At 40.6% G+C, this 25,533-nt stretch overlaps 1 protein-coding gene across 3 annotated transcripts in view; it reads right to left on the bottom strand.

The window, feature by feature from the left end:
• Positions 1-25,533, bottom strand: part of SUCO (SUN domain containing ossification factor) — a 158,969-nt gene that overhangs the window by 24,375 nt on the left and 109,061 nt on the right. For 2 of the 3 annotated variants that reach the window (XM_082266576.1, XM_082266574.1), the window contains 5 exons: positions 23,918-23,938; positions 23,680-23,735; positions 22,936-23,027; positions 6,172-6,237; positions 1,756-1,836 (listed from right to left, as the gene is read on the bottom strand). In XM_082266576.1, coding sequence (XP_082122702.1) covers positions 1,756-1,836; positions 6,172-6,237; positions 22,936-23,027; positions 23,680-23,735; positions 23,918-23,938 — 316 coding nt within the window. The remainder of the gene's footprint in view (positions 1-1,755; positions 1,837-6,171; positions 6,238-22,935; positions 23,028-23,679; positions 23,736-23,917; positions 23,939-25,533) is intronic. The other variant, XM_082266575.1, reaches the window with a different exon arrangement.

Genomic DNA, 25,533 nt, shown 5'->3' on the forward strand with positions numbered 1-25,533 from the left:
AGTATTTACTTTACTCTCCTAATATAGATTGTGGCCATACAGGTCTCTTCTGTGTAACCTGTTTTACCAGAAATACAGAAAGCAAAATACCAAAGACGTGTAACCATGTTACCATAAACCTGTGGAAAATCTGAGATCCCATAAACTAGGAGCTACAGCTGATAGCCAACATCCTAAATTATTTGCTGGTTCACAACAATGTGCCCTTGTAAATGCCATCCATCATATTTTTGACGTTCCCACATTGAAATGTCATTTAAACGTTTTGACCCCTGGCATTACATTGTGGGAGGTGGCAAAGAGAAATTGCTTATTTTTCACAACCAGGAAGTGGAAAAATAAGAAAATTTGAAATAATAATTATATATAGCAAACAAACTTCGAGCGACAGTTCACAGCTTATATGATTTGCATTTCCCCACTTCCAGGGACAGTTTTAAGATGGCTTTTTGGAGCTAGTCTAAAAATCTTGGTTATATGTAATGGGCATTACAAGTCTATCATTTGCAATGCATTGCGTTCACTCCATCCACAGGGTTCACAAAACTATACAAGTATAGTATTATATTGTTATATATACTATTAGCTGTGCTGATGGCCTGTAGGGGTGGATAGGGATTCCACTATTTCAGCATCTGTGTACATAATCCCTAAATATGGTCTCACCATTGTCTAAGCAGGCTTTAAATATATATGTTGTGGACTACAAAATAACTCTGTCCCTAACAGCTCTTTTCAAACATTTGATAAAGGGCTCCTAATAATTAAGACCCACTGTCCTGTCATCTTTATAGGATTGCCACTAAAATGGTCTGGTGCAGAGGGAGGCATTCCGATTGTAAAACCATCATGAAGGCAACATTCATGTCAGATTCATGTGCTACTGAAGGCAACTTAGAAGCAGTAATGTGCCACATACCAGTAAATTATTTCTTTATCTTATCTCACTGGGGTTGCTTTTTAGTACTGCACAAATATCTGGTTTCTGCATATCAGGACCTGATCAGTAAAACGGTTTCTGAGCAGACCTGGATGGCACACAACCCATAGTTATTAATGCAACAAAAATAGTTGAGGCAATGCTAAACTGGAACCCCAATCACATACATGATTGCAGGTGAACTAAGAACACCTAGCCAAAGTATTGTTTGCTAAAAATGGGTGTGCTCATTTTTATCCAAGCCTTCACCAGTCAAGCTGCTGACAAACACCGTGTGACAGCTATACATACAATGCACATGGTATACAGTGTTGGCACACATAACGTATTTGGCAATGCAGCAAAAAAGCTTCTTTGCAAATCACAAAGCTAAAAAAGCCCCCTTATCTTTTCCCTTACGTTACCTGACCTGTAAGCATTGTCAGAAATCTGCTGAAGACAATGTACTCATCATTCTTTTAAATACATTCTCACAGTTTCCTAATATCTTTGCTATAATGCTAGGTAAAGTTTTACAAACCATTACTTTAAGACAGTGTTTCTCAACTCCGGTCCTCAGGGCACACTAACAGGCCAGGTTTGCAAGAAAACTGAAATACATCACAGGTGATATAATTTTCTGCTCAGTGATTGCAGTATTCTAGTCTGCATCTCCCCAAGGTGATACTTAAAATCTGGCCAGTTAGTTTGCCCTGAGGACTGGAGTTGAGAAACACTGCTTTAAGAGCTCGCTGTAGATGAGCTTTCAATAGGATTTCATATATGCCTTACTTTGAACCAGTGTTTTAACTTAAGTACAAATGTAAAGCAGCTACCTTTCCCTTCAGAGATCGCTTCCTCAGTATTCGCACCCAGCATGTTAGCAGCAAGATTATTCACCATGCTAAGAATGGCATCTGAAGAGAATGCAGGGAACACAAGCAAATGTTATTGGTCTGCAGTCATATCAATACTGTCAATAAGGGAAAATATACACTATTAGTCAGTACAGTAGACCAAGTTGTGTTCTTTGTGCTTTACTGTTATGTCCCAGTTAACCAATGTGCACAGTATAAACCAGCTTTTCTCAATCAGGGATCCTCTTGGAGTTGCTAGAAGTCGCTTGAGCAATTTCTGACTTAAGCCACGACTGATACAGCGAACTTTTTAGCTGTTAGTCAGTCTGGTCAATCCATCCAGTTTAACCAAATAGAAGGGGGGGGGGGGGAGAAGGATTGTACAATCCAATCCTATACCCAGTTGTTGCAGAGGCAGACAAAAAAAAAAAAAAAAGAAAAACCCTCGGCAAAGCATGATCCAATTTGCTCCAGCAGGGGGAAAAAGAAAATCCTTCCTGATCCCCCGAGACAATTTGATCAGCTTTCCCTACACATATATTCAAAAAATGTATATATATATATATATATATATATATATATATATATATATATATATATATATATATATATATATATTATATATATACATACACACACACACATACATACACACACACACACACACACACACACATACACTCTGTTTTTAAGAAAGGCCTGGATTCTTTCCTAAATAAACAATGGTAAGGGAGCATTCTTCCCACTAACCACCAGTGTAACGTGCCTTTCTCTTACAGACTCCACCAATGTAAGAGGGTCCTTCTACTTTTTACGTGTCTAAGGCCTCATGTACACTACAGCTGCTAAACTTAAGTTTAGGAGCAGTTGGGAGTATGTTTATAGTAGTTTAGAGGCAGTTGTGGTTACAGGCATTTTTTGGAATGCAGAAAAATCATGTTCAGGACTGTAGTTTACTGGCATTTCAAACGCCAAACACTTGTAACCACGGTAAACTGCGTTTATGCGCCTTTGCTAATCATTTTTAAACCTATAAAAATGTTGAAAAAGCACAAATTCTACCATATGCCCGCATCAATGGATGAGTCCAGTAGTGATTAACGCAATTTTCTACACTTTCAGCCTCAGCAACATCAGGAGCATTTCCTCACTCATGCTCATGATGTGATCCATAGTGAAAACACAAAAAAATAAGACAGCTATCCACAAGCACACTGCTCTCTCTGCTCTCACAGAATGGCTGAAATAGTTAAAGCGGAGTTCCACCCAAAAGTGGAACTTCCGCTCTTTTGTTTCCTCCCTCCAGTGCCACATTTGGCACCTTTTGAGGGGGGGGGGGGGAACGGGTAGCTGTTTTTGACCGGTACCCTTCCCCACTTTCGGGATATGGTACCGTCCCTCGGAAGTTTGGCCCCCTCCTCCGCCGAGCCAAAAGGGATTCGCAGCACGCTTTGCGCATGCGCAGTACGGACCTGCTCAAGAAGCCGCAAGGCTTCTCTGCCGAATTCCCTTATCGGCGATGGCGGCAGCAGCACCGGACAGCCGATTGAAACATCGGCTGCGTTGCCGACTTCGCTGGACTCCAGGACAGGCAAGTGTCCTATTATTAAAAAGTCAGCAGCTACAGTATGAGTAGCTGCGGACTTTAATTTTTGAAGGGAGAGGCGGAACTCCGCTTTAATAAATACTTTTTTTTTTTTTTTCCAGCATTGTGGGCATTTGCGAGGGTCCCCTGAGGTTATCTTTAAAAAACGCTTCTAACCTCAAACACTCATAACCACTGTTAAACTCACAAACGTGGTAAGAAAAAGCTGTAAACAGATGTTTTTCACTGTCGGTTTCAAGCTGTCAGTTTCCAGCGTTCCGAAAAGGTTTTCAACTGTACTGTATACATGAGCCCTAAGGCGGCCTTTGCTGACCATCAATGACAGGGAGCATTTTATGAACCTCCAAAGCAAGGTGGCACTAGACTGACCGTTACTGTAAAATACTACTTTACTGACTGGCACTTTTACATTGACCATCATAAGAAAAAGTGATATCTCCACTGACCGCCAATTTAAAGGGAACACTACACAGTTTTCACTGTCTGCAATAATTTCTGGCAATTATTCATTTCATTCCAGTAGTATTCCTAAAAATATTGTAAATATGGGTGACAAATACATTATTTGTTTCCCTCATTATGATAAGTGCATCTTTTTTAATGCCATTAACTGCATACAGTATATGTAATGTAGTAATTATTCGCATGAACTTTTTTTTTTTTTGTTTTTACAAGCATATCTGGTGTTAAAAGGTTGAGAAAGGCTGGTATAGGCAAACATTCAGAGTTCTGGATTCAAAATACTGTTATCGCTTGACTGTAAAAACTTCCTTTGAGGTATATATGGAGAATATGTAGAATTTTTTTTTTTTTCTTTCAGGATAATCGGAACTGTGCAAAATGGGTTTTTAAAAATCACAAACTTTACTTACTCACTAAAGGAGTCCTAATTGGCTTTTCCGCAAAAATGATTTAAAATCTATATGCCTTTCACTTGAAAAATGACAGCGCTTTAATAATGTCAAATACTCTAGATAGTCAGATGACATTCAGCAGTTAAGCTTGTAGCAACAATAAAGGAGCCCAAAACAGAACAAACAGAACATAGCAGCAATGGTCAAAGCATCAAAGCAGTTTCTACAGTAATGAATGAAGACACCTCAAACCAGCCTTCAAACAAATGCCATGAGGCTCTTATTGTAGTCTTGAAGCTCAAAGCACAGAAGGCTACACCGGTACTATTAATAGTGGATATCTGCTGGCAAAATGGCCAGGAACTGCAGCTGTCACAGGGACTGCTGACCCCAAGGAGAACTCCTCCTGTTTAGTCACATATATGCAGCAATACAGAAACTGTGAAAATGATACATGCGTTATTGCCGAGTGTAAATAAGCAGGAGTTGTGACAGCTGCACCTCTCAGGCAGTTCATGCTAAATACTATTCAAATGCCTCTGTGGACATTTGTTTTGAAGACGACACTACAAAAAGTTTTACCCATTTTTACAGCACCAATTGTTTTATTTTCTAGTAATAAAATTGTGCTTAAAAATGTGAAATAGGCTCAATTTGCTTTACAGAAGAGAGAAAAAAAAAAAGTTAAATCCGCACACTAACTGAACATTCAGGGTCTGTCCCCAATATCCAGGTCTATAAAACTTTCCATCCTTGTCAGAGAAAAATTATCTATTTTGAGTGTGCTGTCAAACTTAAGAGGTACTGTTTTGCTCTGACATTCCAAGGCTGTCCAAAAGGCAGGATTATTTCTGATGTTACAGCTATGGACACATGCAAGGTCCTGATATTTTATTGTAGTTACAGTGCAAAGAACTCACAGTGGTAGAACAGGTGAGCATGTTCAAAGGGCATGAAGATTATGGGCCACCGAAATGAGGGAAATTCATCCAGCTAGATGGAACATAGGCATGTCTGGCAAATTGCAGAGCATTACATCTGAAATTACTAGATTACTAAAGAACACTGAAATGTAAATTAATTTTTACTTATTTTCGCCACTACACTTAAAGAGTAACTCCACTTTTATTGACAAAAAAAATCCTTCCCTTGATGTTTGTACATTGCAAGGATTTTAACCACTTGCTTACTGGGCACATATACCCCCCTTGCTGCCCAGGCCAATTTTCAGCATTCATCGCTGTCACTCTTTGCATGACCATTGCGTGGTCATGCTACACTGCACCCATGTGAGATTTTTATTATTGTTTTTTTCACTAACAGAGCTTTCTTTTAGGGGTATTTTATAAAAACTGGGTTTTTTTTTTTTGCAAAAGAAAAAAAAAAAAAAAAACAGTTTTCATAGTTAGCCAAAACATTTTGCAAACAGGTAATTTTTTGCCTTCACCGATGTGGGCTGATGAGGCGGCACTGATAGGTGTATTCTTATTAAGCGCAAAATACAAGGTGGGCATATGGGCAACCAAATTAAGTGTGGCAATGGTATTCCGGATCTCCAAAAGATTAATGAAGTCATCAGGTAATAGAAACCTCTGGCATTCAGATGAAGTCGATATCTCTCCCCCCCAACTATACTGAAAGGTCACCAGTATAAATGAAGAACAAGATTTAATAGAAGCAATGAAAAAAAATGTACCCGTCAAAAATGTATAAGGTCATCTGTACCAGGATGGGTAGTGCCAAAATAAGAGACCGTATTTTAAAAAATAAGTTAAATTTAGGTACCATGCAAATAAAATACCAAACACCCCCTTACTTAATGTACCTAAAATATGAGCAGCCTAATGTACTGCATGCACAATTATTTTCAAAGAATTCGGAAAAGCATAGTCCGCTCTGTTTTACCATTGCTAATCAAATAGATTCTTCACTCACTTGTAGCAGAACCAAGCAGGTTTTTTGAAGATTTCTCATCTCTTGTGGTGTAATCTATCGGATAATCTAAGAAGAGCAAAAAAGATTGTTACTTTTTTTTTTATACACACAAACAATACATAGAATAGTACAGCGGAAATATAACTTTCGGTGCAATTTAGGTTTAGTTTAGCTTAAGGGGGAAAAAAAAGCACGACTCTGTATGGAAGAGATTCTCAGACTTTATTCACCAAGCAAGCCAAGTAGTGCAATACAGAGAATACCTAAATCATAATTACTTAAGGGCGAATATTCAAACTCAAACTGTACTCACAGAAAAACCATAGCCACCCTTTAAAATTTAAAGTGCATCTAAATCCATTAATATTTTTACTTTAGATTGAATAGGGACAAGTTGTAATCAGCCAGTTAACACTGTTCAGATTTGCCCCATTAGTCCTGGTGGCAACTGTCATAGAACGTGAAGAAAAATCTCCCTAACGGGACACAATCCAGAGAGAAATAAAGCAAACAAACCAAAAAAATGTTCTGGCTTTAGATATCATTCAGGATGAAACCAATCATAAGCAGCATTTAGGGTTCCTTCACACTACTCACAGCCTAAAACACTGATGTAAACCAGTGAGCAGGCACCAGTGTTTTAAGCCACAGAGCTGTGCGATGGTGGTGTGATTTGCGTTTTATCGCAGTTTTTTTTATTTTTTTGAGTGGACTTTATTTGATTTGCATAGTGACACTTCACACCGCTTGCTTTGTGGTGACATACAGGGCCACCCAAAGTGGTGATATTATGCAAACATGTTGAATAATATTGCACAGCCCTGGAACACAGTAAAACACTGCGTTTTGGTGTTAACATGACACGTTTTCAATGTGTTATTACATTTATGCATGAGGGAAAACGCAGTTACACAGTGTGCAAATGGGGCCTTAAAAAAATTCTGCCCACTAGATGGCGGCAGAGTGCCTGAATATGGTTTTCCAAAGCTATAAATAACAGAAACATACTTTTTCCATAAATAGCCATTTTAAAACTTTTAGCTTTTATAATGTAAAATTAGACGCATACAATATTAGCGAAATCTCAGAATTTCAGAAACTCTATTGCTTATTCTAAAAAATCCATTAGGTATTATGTGGCTCATGCAATTATGTAGCATATGGGAATAGCCATTGCTTACTATAAACTTAAAAAGGGAAAAAAAAATGCACAACTAGGTAAATTAGAGGGAAAAAATAAGGTTTTAAAAAGACTTGAGAACCTGCAGAACTTCATGACTGAAGCTGGGCATCAACTGAGGCCTCAAAATCTACATGTTAAAACTTAATGAATGTGTCAACAGAAGACCAGTAGACAGCCTTGCAAATCTGAGAAACAGGTGACTGATGCTAAAAAGCTCAAAAATAACTAACTGTTCAAGTAAAATGTGGTTTGACCAGGAAAGCCCTTGACTACAGAGACCATCAGAAATGACAGTGTGGGGGGCTTTCGATAGGGATCGATAAACACAAAAAGCACAAACATCTAGACAATGAATAGAAATCTCTTTAGGTTTTTTAGAAGCAGGAGAAAGATGGTTGAAAAATGTCTTGGCTAAGGTGAAAAGAAAAAACTACATTGAGAAGGAAAGAGGCCCCGAGTCTTAAAAACAAAAAAAAAAAACAAAAAAAAAAAAACACCTTGTCCTTGTTTAGCACAAGAAAGAGTTCTTTACAAAAGACTGTCACCCTAGAAATCTGCAGAAATGGCAACAAAAAAAAGGAACATTGCTAGCAAGGACAGAGGAATATCACTAACAGGGCAGCCTTTGAAGGGTTGAGAGCGAGAACGGGATACCACAGAGTAACTGAGGAAAGTACAGTAGAAACAACGTGAACACCACCCTGTACAAGGCCTTCACCAAGGACGGCTAGGCAAGCGGTCCTTAAGAACCACCATGACCAAGATTTGACCGTTGATACTCCAGACCAAATGCCGATCAAGACCAGACTGAAGAAACAGGGTTTATCTCTACTTTGAAATTAAATTTTCTTCCAAGTAGTCCATTTCCTAGCTTTCAAGAACATAGGGGTGACCCAATCTGATGGACTTCTGTCCATGAAGGACCTGGGCTTAAACAGCCAAGCCATCATAAGCACTTTTGGAAGCACCTTCCAAACAAATCAGGAGAATGTTTTTTTTCCCCAATTTTCAAAGTTGCCATTTGTGACCCACCATGCAAGGGCAAGCCTGCTGTGACTGCACCCCTTGTCTCATACTGCCAGAATATTGAGTTGCAGTGGTCCGGAGTAAAACTGAGTTTTTAAGGGGGGACATCTTGAGGCCCAAGACCCTTATACAAAAACAGGGGACTGGATGGTTCCTGGACAGCAGAGTGTAAATGAGAGCAGAGAGACTGTAGTCTATCTAGGGTAAGAAGGACCTTGGACAGGGTTGCGTTTAAGATCAGGCACAAATACTCCATACGATGAGATCATTTCAGGGAAGATTTCAGGAGTGATGGCAAAATAAATACCGTCTGCCCCATTTTTGTTTTTCTTTTATTTGTACATGTTTTAAAAATCTTTTTTTCTCTGTGTATAGATTGTTCATCCTTTACTTTTGACTGATTCACTACCTCTGCTGGAAGTCTTTCCAAGCATCAACTCTTTCAGTAAAATAATACTTTCCATATTGTTTATGAAGTTTAGTTTTGCTAGTTTGAGGTCACGTCCCTGTGTTCTTAATCTTGGCTTCATTACCGCCCTCCTGAACCTTATTCATCCCCTTGATGTATTTAAAGATTTCAGTCAGGTCTAGCATTTCTCTTCATTCCTCCAGACTGTACATATTAAGTTCCTGAAGTCTCTCCTAAAATGTGTTATCCCTCAGACCTTTCATGATTTGGTTACCTGTCTCTGAACTCATTCTATCTTATCAATATCTTTTTATAAGTAAGGTCTCCAGAACGGGACACAGTATCCCAACTGAAGTCTAACTAAAGATCTATACAGGGGAATCAGGACCTCCTTCCTTCTGCTAGTGACCCCTCTAGTGATGCATCCTAGAATTATATTTGCTTTTTCCCTGGCCACATGGTTTGCTCATTTTGCAATAATCTGAAATAAGTTCTCCCAAATCTTTTCCTCTGTAGTGCTGGCCAACAATGCACCCTCAATGTTGTATTCAAGAAATTATTTTGTTCCTAGGGGCATTCATTTACATTTAAAAACATTGAACTGCAGAGTTTCCACTGCTTTGACCAATCTTTCAGAAATGCCAAATCATGTTCCATGTTGCAGACACCTCCAGAGATAGCAACTCTTTTCCACACATTTGTGTCATCCACAAAAATTACTGCAAGACTAAACTCCGTGGGCGGGGTGAAACATGTCAGTGGTGTGGTCTGGACAGAGTCTAGGCTGCTTTCACTCTTTACATGTGGGGTTGTGTCATGTGTAGCTCCTTGGACTTCCTTTCCTTCCTCAGCTGCAAAAAGACATACCTTACCCACCAAACCTTTATGTAGATCACTATTGATTAAATAGAACAGGACCTAGTACAAAGGCCTGTGTTACACCCATAGTGACTGGTTCCTGCTCCAAATGAACACTATTTAAAACCAGACTGGTATCTATCCTTCAGCCAATTTCATATCCACTGTACAACCCAAAGGTTAGGTCCTAGCTCATACAACCTTTTTTATTAGATTATGTGAAATGTTATCAAATACTTTGCTGAAGTCAAAATAGGCTATGTGCACAGCACCACCCTGATCCAAACCATTAGTGATATTGTCAAACAAATTGAATCCGATTAGTAGGATATGCCCTCAGTAAAGCCATACTGCTTTGGGTCCAGCAAATTGTGTTTTTTGAGGCAATCAATGACCCTTCTGTTTAGGCGCGATTCCATTAACCCGGCTACAACAGATTTTCAATTTACTGGCATGTAATTGCCAGCTTCTACCTTGCTACCCTTCATGTGGACATGTACAATATTAGCTGTCCGCCAATTATTGGGAACTTCTGTTAGAAGAGTTAGATTAAAAAGATCTGTTAATGGTCCAACAACTATACCTCAAAGTTCTCCAAGACCTCTGGAACGTATACCATCAGGACTTATTGCTTTTATAAACTTTAACCGAGCCCGTTCCTCTGTTTTTCTTAAAACAGAATTGCTCTTTATTAAGAATAAAGATGGCACATATACAAGTAGGCATTCAAGGTTACAGATACAAAAATGAGGAAGGCGATATCTCAGCAATTTTAAAGATGGGACAGAATGTTATCTAAAAGGGACATATATTCAGGAAGAAGAGGCAAATTCATCCCTTTAAGGCTCCATGCACACAGGGCATCATAAAAACGTGCTCCAAAGCCGTTTGACGCCAGGAAAAAGCAGCTGTAAAAATGTGCTTTTAGTAGCTTTTTCCATTGGCGTTATTGCACGTTTGGCCACGTAGCTTTTAGCAGCGTTTTTTTCTGCCTCCAATCAAAATCAATGGTTCCCTATGGGAACCTATTGATTTGAATGGAAGGCGCACCGCAAGTCTGATCAGGATGATCCGACCTGCGGTGCGACCTGCGCTGTGAGAATCTTGAGGGGGAACTCCACACCAAAATGGGGGAAAAAACGGCGGGGGTTTCCCCCCACGTTCCAAACCAGGCCCTTCGGGTCTGGTATGGAATTTGAGGGTAGCCCCACGCCAAAAAAATGGCGTGGGGTCCCCCCCAAAATCCATACCAAACCCTTATCCGAGCATGCAGCCCAGGAAAGGGGAGGGGACGAGCGAGCTGCCCCACCCCCCCCGGACCATACCAGGCCACACGCCCTCAACATGGGGGGTGTGGGTGCTTTGGGGCAGGGGGGGCTCTGCACCCCCCCACCTCAAAGCACTTTGCCCCCATGTTGATGAGGACAAGGGCCTCATCCCCACAACCCTGGCCGGTGGTTGTGGGGGTCTGCGGGCAGGGGGCTCATCGGAATCTGGAAGCCCCCTTTAACAAGGGGCCCCCCAGATCCCAGACCCCCTCCCTATGTGAATGGGTATGGGGGTACATTGTACCCCTACCCATTCACCCCATAAAAGGCAGTGTATGCAAATAATGACAGGATACGTTTTGAAAAGTTTATTAAAAATCTTCATCCGGTCTTCTCCTCTCCGCTCTTCTGCCCTTTTGCCCTTTTGCTTCCTCCGGTCCTCCTCCGACGCTGTCTCCGGTCTCTGCAGCTTATTATATAGCCATTAGGAGCGGGGCCTCCCGATGACATAATAGATAGGCCACGCCCCTAATGGCTATATAATAAGCTGCAGCGACCGGAGACATCGTCGGAGGAGGACCGGAGGAAGAAGACCAGAAGAGCAAAAGGGCAGAAGAGCAAAAGGGCAGAAGAGCAAAAGGGCAGAAGAGCAAAAGGGCAGAAGAGCAAAAGGGCAGAAGAGCAAAAGGGCAGAAGAGCAAAAGGGCAGAAGAGCAAAAGGGCAGAAGAGCAAAAGGGCAGAAGAGCAAAAGGGCAGAAGAGCAAAAGGGCAGAAGAGCAAAAGGGCAGAAGAGCAAAAGGGCAGAAGAGCAAAAGGGCAGAAGAGCAAAAGGGCAGAAGAGCGGAGAGGAGAAGACTGGATGAAGATTTTTAATAAACTTTTCAAAACATCTCCTGTCGTTATTCACATACACATACCTTGTCACGAGGACCCATTTAAAAAAACAGACAGGAATAGTTTTATTCCAAAAGATAGTGGTCACCATCAGGCATGGCTTATGGGCATGCCAAAGAGTCAATTTATACGCTTAAAACACAATTGTACTCACCACAATGAATTTTTAAAACAGGCTTCGGATTTAAGTGATTCATTTATTGACAAGGGTTACAATAGACAATCTCTTGATAATACCCTAAATGAGGTAGTTACATTGATCGAAACACCTTGTTAGTTCCGAAAAGGCGTGATGTCTCTGAACAGAACAAATTCAAAGACATATTTTTAACAACCTTTTCTACACAACACTACCTCATTAAAAAAAATTTTAAAAAACACTGGCCTGTATTAAAAAATGACCGCATTTTGGGCCCAACTCTACCCAATCAACCTGTAGTGGTGTACAGAGTTGTTCCATCTTTGAGACACCAAATAGCCCGTAATGTAATAGAAATACCCAGAAAACCTACTTTCTTTGCTGAACTAAAAGGTTACTACCCGTGCCGCAGATGTAATATTTGTGCTATAAATAGTTTCAAGGGGAGAAAGATTGAAAAATTTCTCTCAACACAAACTGGGAAAGAATATCAAATTAATTCTTTCATTACCTGCAGTACCAAAAATGTAGTATACATGATACAATGTAAATGTGGGAAACAGTATGTTGGGCGCACTACCAGGGCCCTACAGGTACGCCTCGGCGAACACGTAGGAAATATAAGAAAAGGTTTCCCTGGACACAGTGTGTCCAAACACTACAGTTTATGCCATCATAAAAATCCCAAACAAACTTTTTTTACAGCAATAGATAAACATACTCCTCACTGGAGAGGTTCCAACGCCAAGAGGGAAATCTCACGGGCTGAAACACGATGGATATACTGTCTCAAAACTTACGTGCCATTCGGCTTGAATGACGAATGGGACGTAAATAGTTTCATTAATAATAGCTAAAATGACTCTGATTTTTCTGTTTTTATATGTATATTTCACTTGTATTTTTAAAGTAATTAATGTGATATAATATGAGGTTTTAAAATTATATTTATATTATTAATGCATCGTTGATAGTATGATCAATGTACGGAACGAACATCTCCAGGTTATTTATTTAATTTCATCTATATATACCATTTGTATTTATATAGGACTGGGATTAAGCACCTCGATTGCCTTTTATATTCACTTTAAATAATTTTTTCCACTGGTTTGCATATTCACATTTGTCCACTAGGTGGCGTTTTTATATATTTTTATTTTTTCATTATATACCTTTAACACACTATTAAATTAGTCACACACAACATTTTCCATATTTATTTTGGTATTTTTTATATAGTCCTATAAATATATAATTATCAATTGGCAAATCTTTCGATATTCCATAACTGCATTAAATACATTACATCAGACCCAACAGTCTCAGCGACACTGGAGGTTCTTCCTACTATTTTAATAACTTCCGCCCTCACAGAAGCCATTCGGAGTGCTCACTTCCGCCCTTTTATGTTGATGTCCACGAGACATGCGCGGCTCTGCCCGCCGCACGAATATGGGGTATATAGGCGTGGAGTCACGTCTGACAATCACACCCCTGATGACGTCAAGCGTATGACGAAACCGGTCGGGTGAGTCAGACGTGACGTGACCACGCCCCCAACAGCCGGCTACCATAGACATTGACACCGTGGGAGATGTTCGTTCGCTCCTAGCGTGGTATCTTTCAACCGCTATATGCCTTGACATTACAACTAAAATGTGAGTGTTTTTATCCGCCTTTTAACATAAACAATTTTAATACGGAGTTACGCTATGTCCCTGCTTTATACTCTTTTCCCTGTTATGTGGATATCGCTATTGAGTCTATAAGGAGACCTCCTGTGGCCACTCTTGGTATTACACACAAGCCTATTTTGGTCCACTCAGTTTGAGAGACCAACTCCCTCTGGTAAGCAGCCATTTGGTTTTTTGGGTGATCTGCACACCGGTGTCTTCCCTATCTTCACAAGGAGTCGTGTGGATGCACTTTCTGGGATTTTGAGGTTGATCTTCTTGAACCTACCTCTGTGCTCTATTACATTGACTTAATTGGGATTTAAAATATCCTCTTGTCTTTTTAATTTCCTCTTGTATTTTGCACTGAATGGTTTGTGTTACACGCGATTATTGTTCAAATTTTACATATGCACAGATGATTTTTCATATTTAAAAATATTATGGATCACTGATTATTTTCAGTTTTTTCCTCTGCAAACACAAGTTTGATTATAATATTTTTTACTTTTGGTGATTTCACATTCACTGTATTGTAGCACAGCACATTTTTTGATTTTTATCTATTTGGGTGTTTCTAGGATTACTTTGTGCAGCAGCTTTATTTTATAAACAGCTTTGTATACTAATTTTTTTTGATTAGCGCAGAAAAATCCACCATTATATTCACATACACTGCCTTTTATGGGGTGAATGGGTAGGGGTACAATGTACCCAATACCCATTCACAGGGAGGGGGGTCTGGGATCAGGGGGGCCACCCTTGTTAAAGGGGGCTTCCAGATTCCGATGAGCCCCCTGCCCGCAGACCCCACAACCACTGGCCAGGGTTGTGGGGATTAGGCCCTTGTCCTCATCAACATGGGGGCAAGGTGCTTTGAGGTGGGGGGTGCAGAGCCCCCCCTGCCCCAAAGCAACCACACGCCCCCATGTTGAGGGCGTGTGGTCTGGTATGGTCCAGGGGGGTGGGGCCGCTCGCTCGTCCCCTACCCTTTCCTGGCATGCCGGGCTGCATGCTCGGATAAGGGTCTGGTATGGATTTTGGGGGGGACCCCACGCTGTTTTTTCGGTGTGGGGCTACCCTCAAATTCCATACCAGACCCGAAGGGCCTGGTTTGGAACCTGGGGGGAACCCCAGCCGTTTTTTTCCGCATTTTGGCGTGGAGTTCCCCCTCAAGATTCTCACAGCGCAAGTTGCAACGCAAGTTGGATCATCCTGATCCGACTTGCGGTGCGCCTTCCATTTAAATCAATAGGCTCCCATAGGGAACCATTGATTTTGAATGGAAGAAAAAAAAAAACGTATAACGTGGCTTAACGCACGTTAAGACACGTTAATTCAGCCTTTAGCAGCGTCAGACGTTTTTACAGCTTGACGCTGCAGCTCCAGAACGCACAGTTCCTGGGTTTTTTTTTGGAGCTGTAAAACGCCTATGCCACTTGGAGCTCCTAAAAGCTCTATGTGTGCATGAGTCCATAGAATAACATGGATGGGCGTTCTGCAGCTGCAAAAAAAAAAACGTCTGACGCTGCTAACAGCAGCTCCAAAAACGTCCAGTGTGTATGAGGCCTAAGAAGGAACATAATCCAGCCACGGTTGGCAGATTTTTTCATATCTATGGGGCAGCTTCTATTGATAAATGTCAACTTATACATAGATAGGGCCCAATTTATAATAAATTGAGAAAGGGATCCGCGCTCAGGATAAAAGAAGTTATGGAATCCAAAAGTGCTGGCTGCAGCCACCTCAAACTATAATCCAAAGATGTATAGTAAAGTAAAAACGATAAGAGGAGAGGTAGATGGCGCTGCCTGCATAAACAACTATATAAAGTACATGTAATGTAAGGGGCGATGGTCCTAATAAGCAAGACAAATATAATCTCAAACAGTACACTATAAATTATTAAAAATTATAAAATTCATGAACACACAAATCATATAAATTAAAGTGAATAAGTGCTGGAAATTAGTGATGGTGTTGGTCACTATTATATCCAAAAAATGGGTAAATTAAAGTGCTCGAGTGACTGTGCAAAGAGGAGGAGAAGTAACCACAACTGTGGACTCAACCCCTACAAAAATGAAAGAAAATATCCTTATAAATCAGGTGTGCGGTGAGAAATTGATATAGATAAAGCGATTATTAAAAAAAAAAAAAAAAAAAAATCGCGCCAACACAAAAAATACAAATTTAAAATCGTATATTAAGTGCTGTCGAAGTGATTAAAGCTATCAAGTAGGCCGAAACAGGGCATGCAAAAGTGCAAAATGATAAAGTATATATTATGCGATTCACCAAAGTCGCATCAAAAAATATTCAAAATAATTGCAAACTCGCACATAAATTGTGACAAAAAAGAATAAATTGGGTGCAACAATGGATGTTCAAAGTTCTAAAAGGGAGAATAAAAATATGGTGCTTGAAAAAACCAACAAAGGTGGTTTGGTAGCGAAGACAAAATAAATGAAAGGATATGCGGTTAAAAATTGGAAAAACGCATAAGTACTGTAGCGAGTTGGAATATAAATATCCAAAGTCCCACGACACAAAATGCTCAAAATAAAATGTCCAAAGTGCATAAATGACTAAATTTGAGCATATACTGTTGTCCTTAAAAATGTTCCCAAAATCCAAAAAATTGCTTCAGTGCAGAGAATTAACGTGTATCACAGCCAGAGTGACTTCGGTGCAGGTGCCAGAAATTATTTCCTCAGGTGTGGTTGGTCAACCGATGCTCCCCTCACTCCCAGGACCACACTTACCAGAGGTAACTACCCCTACAGGGGTTACAAGCCTGTGGGTGGTAATAGGCTCCTCTGCCCCTCAGGTCCAAGCCCTCAGTCCCTCTGGGTGGTCTGGTCAGTCTGGGTGATGTCCCTATGGATGGAAGGTATAGCCTGCCAGGGTCCTATTTCTCTGAATAGCCCAACCTCTCAGGGTCCAAGGATGCAAGAAGAGCTCGTATAGTGTAGTACCGTTGATACAATATCCAAATTTTTATTGAAAATCTACTCACTACCATCATCTTGATCATGTTAATGTGACCAAGGATCTGCTCACACAAGGGCCAACCTATTAAGCCACCATGAAAGATATGTTGCTGTCACTTAAAGGCTCCCTGCATAAAGAAAGGATATCATTTATGGCCTGTATCAACGCAGAGGTCTCTGACCTGGGGGACGTGGAATGCAAAACGGGTGAATTTGTGGGAGCACATAATGAATTTGTGGATGCCCATAATGGGAGGGAGGAAGATATTGATGTACTTATAGCTAAACTAGCGGACCTCGAAGACTGTTCATGTAGAAATAATGTGAAGTTTAGGGGGGTGTCAAACAGTCCATTCCTCAGATCTTTGCCGCTATATACGGCAGATAATTTCCACTCCCAGATCGAAAAGTGGTTGTTGACAGGGCAGATAGGTAATCCCTAAACCCTCCCATTTGCCTGATCATGTCCCTCACGACGTTATATCCAGGATCCACTTTTACCATTTGAAAGATGATCTTATGCAACTCGAGACGCAACTCCCCTTTGCCGGATCCGTATGCTCACCTACAACTGTATTCAGACCTGCCGCAACAAACTATTCAAGCGAGGAAAAAATTGCACTCAGTAGCGAAACTTCTACGCAACCACCATATCGTGTACAAGTGGGGTTTCCCGGCAAAATTGATCATCACAAAAGATAAAAAATCGTTTACCGTGTCCTCTGTGGAGGATGGCATCAAACAAAGAAATGGGGCATCCTACCTACCGCCCGATGATCAACCTCCTCCTAGGAATTCCCCAAGCCGAATGGACCCGGAGTGGCAAACTACCCCAGGGTGAACCGCTGCTTAGATATCTCTCTTGCACAGTTCAAGCTCTAACCCCAGGTAGACAGAATCGCCCCGGAGGATGTCATAGTACTTCACTTGATTGAACCCCTACTGTAGAATTCGACCTAAGCCACCTATTGTGTTGTTGCTTACTTTTCTTATAATCGTTGGGTCTCTTTGTTTACTTTCCTGTTTTGTGTTGTTTCCCTTACCCCTTCATTCCAGGAAGTTTTAAAGGAGACACCAACCATCACTGAGTGCATGCCGGTTGCAACCTTCCCTCTTACGTCCCTCCGCTCTTCTTCTCTGGTCAGGGAATCAACTACACCTCTACAGCCCCCTCACTTGACATCAAATCAAACCCTTCCAACCCAACAGTAAGTCTATGTTACTGTCCTCTGAACTGTACTCCATACAATGACTCTTAAAATGTTTTTGTTAAACGCCTACGGTCTAACGAAAGGCCAAATAAACGTAGGGCCTTGTGGTTGGAAGCTAAAAAGATGCGTGGAGATATATTGGTTGTCCAGGAATCTCGTTTCAAGCACGGCAAAGCCCCCAAATGCATCCATGGAGACTACCCTCATGTGTTGACAGCAAAATTGCCTGAGAAAAAGGGGAGCGCTTATTGCCGTTGGTAAATCAGTGACGCTCACTCTACAGAACTTTGCAGGTGATCCTCAAGGTCACTACCTGGCAATCATATGCAACATCAATATCACATACACCATCATAAATGTGTACAACCCCAACAATGGCCAACTCAACTTCTTGCGGAGGGTCCGGAAACGTGCAGAGGGTCCGGAAACGTGTTGAACCATTAGAGAGGTTTGGTGTTATGGTGCGGAGACTTCAATTCCCTGATGAACCCCAAGCTGGATACCACGGCTCACAAGCCTAATTATCAGTGTCACCTTCAGTCCTTTGTGGCGGAATCTAGATTGTATGTGTGGAGGTATCTTAACTCAACTGAACGTGACTATTCATTCTCCTCTGTAGCACATAACGCTTTCTCAAGGATTGACCATTTCCTACCTGACCTCCACCTTTTACATAGAGTCTCTTGAGCCTTTATACACTCTATACATGGTCCGACCATGCCCCCCCCCCCCCCCCATTTCCCTCGAAATAAGGGAAGATTATTAAACCCAACTAGCCACACTCTGGCGGAATAACACCTTCCTCTTGTCACAAACAACCTCAAGAAAGAATTGGAGCTCAATTGCAGGAATATTTCCAATTTAAATTTCACACCTTGTGTGGATGTCTTTACGACTTGGTGTGCCCATAAAGCGGTAGCTAGAGGGTTGCTGATTCAGCAGGCCTTTAGAGCATGGAAACAGAGGATACAGGCTATGAATGATCTATTGCACGAAATTCAAATCCTAGTGTCACACTAAAACGTCACCCGATCAGACAAACTGGAGGCTTTAATGAGACCCAAGCAGGAGCTGCGCGCCTCTTGCTAATGTCAGATCAGGAAAAAAATATTGAAATTAAAAGCAAAATATCATTCCCAAAGTAACCGAGCAGGAAAATTCTTAGCTAGGAAACTTCAGAAACAGCAACTTAAAAATAACCTGTCTTCTGTCCAAAATCCACTAGATGGCAGTGTAGGATATCATCCTGCTGACTTAGCTAAAGCATTTAAAATTTCTATCATTCACTATATAATCGATATGAGGATCTACATCCAAACACATGGAGGAGTCCATCTCATCTTACCTATCCCCTATCCAACTGCCTAAAGTAAAGTAGATTCAGATGTCCTAGAATTATTAAATGCCCCTATTTCTGTTGATGAAACAACCAAAGGTATTAGAGGTCTGAACAATAAAGCCCTGGGTGCTGACAGTCTCCCAGCAGAATATTATAAGGCTCTGGGTAAGGACATTGCTCCTCACCTAACCTCGGTATTCAATAACGCTGCATCCTCTGTTTCCTTTCCGCAAGAAATGTTGAAGGCGATTGTTGTAACACTGCCTAAGCTGGGAAAGGACCCTAACCACCCTAAGCATTTTAGACTCATATCATTGCTGAACACAGATCTAAAGATCTATGCCAAAACAATAGCAAATAGATTGGCCGCAGACACCCCCTCATAAAGTCGGCTCAATCGGGTTTTAATTTGCTGGGGATTCTGGAGAGAGTCGCAGTGAACCATCAACTTTCCTGACTCCAGATGCCGAAAAGGCTTTTGATAGGTTTCACTGGGGCTTTCTACGATCAGTTCTCACCAAGTTACGGGTTAATGCACTCGGGATAATGGCACTGTATTCCAACCCATCAACGTGTATATACACCTCAAATGTCCTATCCGAAGCGTTTGCAATAACCCATGGAACCCGTCAAGGGTGCCCTTTGTCACCCATTATATTCACATTGATTATGGAACCACTAACCACAGCAATCAGGACGAATCCCCCGATTTCTGGGGTACAGGCTGAGGGGGAAATCGCATAAAATTGGACTTTTTGCAGGTGATATGTTAGCCCTCACAAAGCCACCAGTGTCACTACAGGAAGTCCAAAAAGAGATCCATGATTTTAGTGCAGTAGCCTACTACAAAAAATAAATATCAGCAAGTCTTCTATACCCCCGATACATGTGAATAAAACTACCGCTTCCAGTATAAAATCAAACTTTAATTACCAGTGGGAAAAACTCCTTAAAATATTTAGGAATAACTCTTACCAATCTGCTAAAACCTACAACCTTAATTATATACCCCTTCTGAAAACGGTTAAAGAGGATCTACTCTCTATCGCTCTACGAACGGTCTTGGTTGGGCAGAGTGACGGCATTTAAAATGGTGACATTATCTAAAATACTGCATTAACCCACTCCTAAACCTATGGGAATTCTGATACCCTTGTCTACACATTCTAGAGCAAAATTTGACCCTCTAAGCTTCTGATAAAGCAGAACAATTAGAATACAAGAAACGTATTGAGCGGATATCTGTCACAACCACTAGAGGAGTGTTAAAGTTCTGGTTATTGTTGGATGGTGCTCTCCATGTGACTCTTGCAGCCATCTTGGGTCAAGCAGAGCCCATTCAAGATCCTGGCCCCCACGGTTGTCGACATAATAGTGCAGGGCCATAGACAGGAGCGCCAGATGTTGGGAGGACAGCAGGAGTAGTAAGCATAGAACCAAGATCCCAAGACACGGCCTTGGATCAGACAGCCAGAGTTTGGCAGATGGACATGGTCAAAACAGTAGATTGCATGTCAGGGCCTGCAAGGGAGAGCAGCGTATTGGAAAAAGGTTCATATTCAATTATCCACAGGGTTCTTGAACACCAGGTTGCCTTTAACATTTAAGGTCTTGTTCGTTCAACAAATGGCTGGAAACTTTTTCAAAAAAAGTACGCCTAAATAAAACACTTGTAGACTTTTTGGACGGAAACCAGTCACTGGACAAGACAGGCTGTAAAAGTTAGTGTACAGAGTAGAGGTTAGCAGGCAGAGAGATTTTCAGATCGCATTTTGGAAAGGCCAACGTAGGCTACTCTAAAGCAAGATTCACATGTATGGGGGTGAAGAAATGCGAGTAAATTGCAAGCTATCACATTGAAGTTTTAACTCTGCACCTCAATGTGTATCTATAACAAAATAGGTAATGTGCTACCCTTACTAAATTCACAGAAAAAGCTTTCAATAATTAAGCCATATCAAAATAATGGTGAAAAAGCTGTAAATCTTACAAATAAAATGGCTGGTAGATTTCATACTGGTTGAAAACTAAGGCACAATCATAATAAAACCAACAGGTGTAAAACACATCTCAAAGTCCACATTGTGATGTTGTGGGGGTGTTCGCTCAGTCTACTCCAGAAATGCTGTTCAAGGCCTTGTTGACCCACTCTTCATAATAAAATGGGGAAAAAAAAAAAAAAAAAAAAAAACTTCAAAGAAAAATCAGTTTCCCTCAAAGAGGTTTCCACCATCAACACAAATATAAATGACGTTCAGCCTCGTGGCTCTCTAGCAGCACCGCTGTTCAGGCCTTTTGCCTTGGTCCACCAGACCATCTAACAGCACCTCAGTGCTCTTGTACAAACTCTGCACCTCAGCTCTTTTCTAGCTCAAGCTCAACTTTCTGGCTGACTACCATACCCTGCAGCCCAAGCAATTACCTGCTCTGTAGCAGAGATGTATAGTAACTAAGTAGAACTACTTCACTACTGTACTTAAGTACCGAAAGGCGGTATCTGTACTTTCCTAGAGTAGAATTTTTTTCTCCTACTTCCACTTTTACTTCAGTACATTTTTTCAATGATTTCAATACTTCTACTCCAATATTTTTTTTTTATGCTGCATAGTTACTCGTTACAATTATAAAAATTACCACTGCCAGAACAGTAGATGGCAGGTTTCATGAAGCTCAAAACATGTGTATTATCAGCGCATACGAAAATAAAAGCTAATGTATAAATAAAAGCTGCATTTGAAATAATAAAAAACAATATGATGTTCAAACTTTTGACTTCTTTCTTTAATAACTACATAACACAGTACTTGTACTACTTGAGTAGCAATTTTTTTTTTCAAAACTACTGGTACTTTTACTTTCAGTACTTGAGTAGCACATTTTTTTTAAAAAAACTACTTGCAATACTTAAGTACAAAAAATGTTGAATACTTTAGTACTTCTACTCAAGTCACTTTTTGATCGAGCACTTGTACTTTTAATCAAGTATGGGTTTTGAGTACTTTATACAACTCTGCTCTGCAGTGAGGATACCCAGTAAGGTACACCTCATAGGGCTGGGACTGGTGTCAATGGTCACAGATAAAGTGTAGGTTGTAGCCCAGGGAGACCACAGCTACACAACCCCCTAGATCCTCTTCTAGCAGCAGCCTGCAGGATCCCCTGACCTGCAGAAGAGAGAGGGATTCTCCTCACACAACTCCTAGGAATCACAAAAGGGTTTAAAAAAAAAAAAAAAGCAGAGCTGCACAAGTATGTCTGCAGGTACTGAAGTAAACACAAACTGAAGGGCTGTAGCTACTGGAGAACTTTTAAACTCTCTACGCTTGAGTTTCTTGAAGGGTGAAGGACTTGGGGGGAATTATTGTCCATGATTAAAGATACCCATTAGCAAACCGTAAAATGCACCAGCTTTTGGTACCATGGCTGGCGATACCTTACCGCTTCCCTCTTCCAAGAAAGCTTTTTTTCCCCTAGTAGGTATCCTATAACCTTACCGGACAGGTGGTAGGCAAGCACTGGGCAAAACTACCAAATAAAGAAAGCAGTATGCAAGTGGAGAAAGTTTGGCCTCCTTGCTATGATCCAACTTCAATGCTCATGTGCCAAGCAGTTAATACAGTAGAACCCAACGAGCAGATGCCAAGAACAGGATAAGTGCCACTCATTCTTTTTAATGACACTATATTAATGTAAATAACGATCATTAGTTAAAATTTGTATCTTTTAAAATTAAATTGTATGTTACTGAGTAGCATAAGATTTACTACCTTCATCTTCATCATAGATTTCTGGACGCTCTGAATGGTACTGTGGGTCCACAATTTCTTCATACTCCTCCACCATGCTGGTACCAAAAACCCTAATAAAGTTTCAACACAAAGTAAATCTGTTGTGTGCATTTTGTTTTAAACAAAATAAAGCAGGCACAATTTAAAAGTTTTTAGACAAAATATACTCTTCATTCCGGTCCACTTTATGGTCTTAAAAAAAAAAAAAAAAACCCACACCAAGAAAAGACACCCTTAAAAATACATCTAGGTGACCAATCACTTAAAGTAGGCATCTGGTCATGTGATCTCTAAGAGAATAATTTGGGATGATCACCAGTTTCATTTGCTACTATATGACAGTTTACTTTCACGTCAATGGTTCTTGTGGAAGCAAGGGGTGCTGGCTCCCACAGCGTCCTCAGCAACCAGTGATGTAATCCAGACCCAGGGATAATTTAATTGCCTATTAAACTAAAAAGTGACCAGAACTGATTGAACATTTGGCTCCCAGTAACTTCAATAGAGATCAGATCCTCCACAATATTTCAGTGGTTCCTTTAGAATAACAGATGCGAAGGCATCAGGGCAGGCAGAAAACTATGTGGTATTCAAACTTTAGGTTTGATTTTAAGCACGCTCTCTCATTTGTAAATGAAACCGGAATGTTAGCAATCAGTATACCATCCATATAGTGAACTTTGTAAAGCAGATCAATATTGTCCTGCATGATTTAACTCTTACCTTATGAGACTCAATGGACAAAAGTGTTCAGATCCGAAATGCGATATCAGTTCCACCTAAAAAACGTGAATTAAAACCAGCTCAAACTGCAATCTACTGGCAGCACAGAAGCATTAGGCACAAATAATCGCACCTACAAGCATGTATGAATTTGCTCTAGTTAAGATGAGATCTGAAAGCAACTTTTGCCATGCATTAATCAGCTATATATACACAACATTCAGTGAAGGTTGCTAACCTTAATGTATTTGATGAACATCTGAAGCAACGAGGAAAGAGAAAGAAAACAAGTGTCAGTACAGAAACAAGATACATGCTACAAGCCATATCATAAAAAGAATCAGCTTTTTAAAAGGTTATTGAACATAAAGCAAAGAGGATATATAAAGTTGTAGTATTTTGCTTCGTTATTCTCATTTTTCAATTATAACCAGTAGCAAAGTTACAATAATTAGAGACTCGCAAAATAGTCAATTTATCACATTTTCCTTTTCAAACAGCGCAAAAAGAGAGGTGTGTGTAGGTGTGTGTGTGAGCAAACAGCAGTAATAGGATTTAGATCCTGTTTACACTACTTTGAGCAAATAACTGTGACAATTAACTGTAAAGTTTTGCTATCATTTCAAATTGCAGACTGATTACTACCTTTTTATTGTCAAACTGATGCACATCAAAAACATATCCAACTGCATATATTATACAAAAAGCTGCTAGAGTTTGGCTGGCCATACACTTTGCAAATTCCACTTAGTGGATGACCCTACCAGCCCTATTCAGTTTGTCAAAAGTCAATCGTTCGATCGACTTGTCGAGGAAGCCTGCTGGGAAATGTTCAAACAGCGACTGCATCCAGTAAAATGCAGCCGCTGACAGTCAACAGGTCTGGCTGTGAAAATACAATAGCCGCATGGGAGATTAATTTGCCCATGCTGTATAGCAGCCACAGGCTGATCAAAATGAAACAGTGTATGGCCAACTTTAAACCATTTGCAGTGCACATTGGTCTTTCCATCTATAATTATATAGTGCCACCATATTTAGCAGAACCTAAAACCCAGAATGCAGGCAAGAAATTGAGGCGGGGTCTCTGCAACAGGGTTACAGAGAACAATGAAAGCAGACATTACCGTACTGACAATACAGATGCATCTGTATTACTACAGTATTACTACCATAGCCCTGGAGCAAATAATCCCTCTAGCAAACATGTCATCCTGCTTAGTGAAGATAAGGAGGTTGTATGCATGTATATTTCTGGCATGGACCTGATTCTGTCCTTTAGATTTAGAAGGGAAAAGATTGACCAAGAGACTATACCACTTGACCTTCATAGCACATTTATAGGCAATTTTTATTTTTGATTTTTTTTATTATTAGCTTTTCTGATCCACCAAATCTATGTCTAAAATGTATTTATACCCCAGTAATAAAGTTCTCTCATTTGAGCCCTTTTGGTCTGAACATTTTTCCATCACTGAACATGGGTTATATCTGTTTAAGAAGAGCATTAAAATGGTTTCAAAGTTAAGGCGCTTTCCTCTTCTTCTCACTGGATAAAGAGGCAACAATGGGAACCATTAGCTGAGAGCAAGAGCCAGCTGTCAATCTGATCGGGATCCTTTCAGAGCTTGGAGTGACTGATGTCAGCGGAAAATAGCCAGCTGTAAGCTAACTCTTGGTCACAAGAGCACAAAAGTGCACTCCTGTGAAAAGATTTGGCTATACTTCTCTCTTTGAAGTTATCAATTTTCCTGGTGAAGTCACTTTTAGTCCCCGTTCACACTAAGGCGACCTGTGAGGCGACCTGGTCGCCTCACAGGTCGCCTTCCATAGGGAAGCTGCGGACCCGTTCTA

Source organism: Pelophylax lessonae (assembly GCF_965119305.1).
Source record: "Pelophylax lessonae genome assembly, chromosome: 8".
NCBI classification, from domain to species: domain Eukaryota; kingdom Metazoa; phylum Chordata; class Amphibia; order Anura; family Ranidae; genus Pelophylax; species Pelophylax lessonae.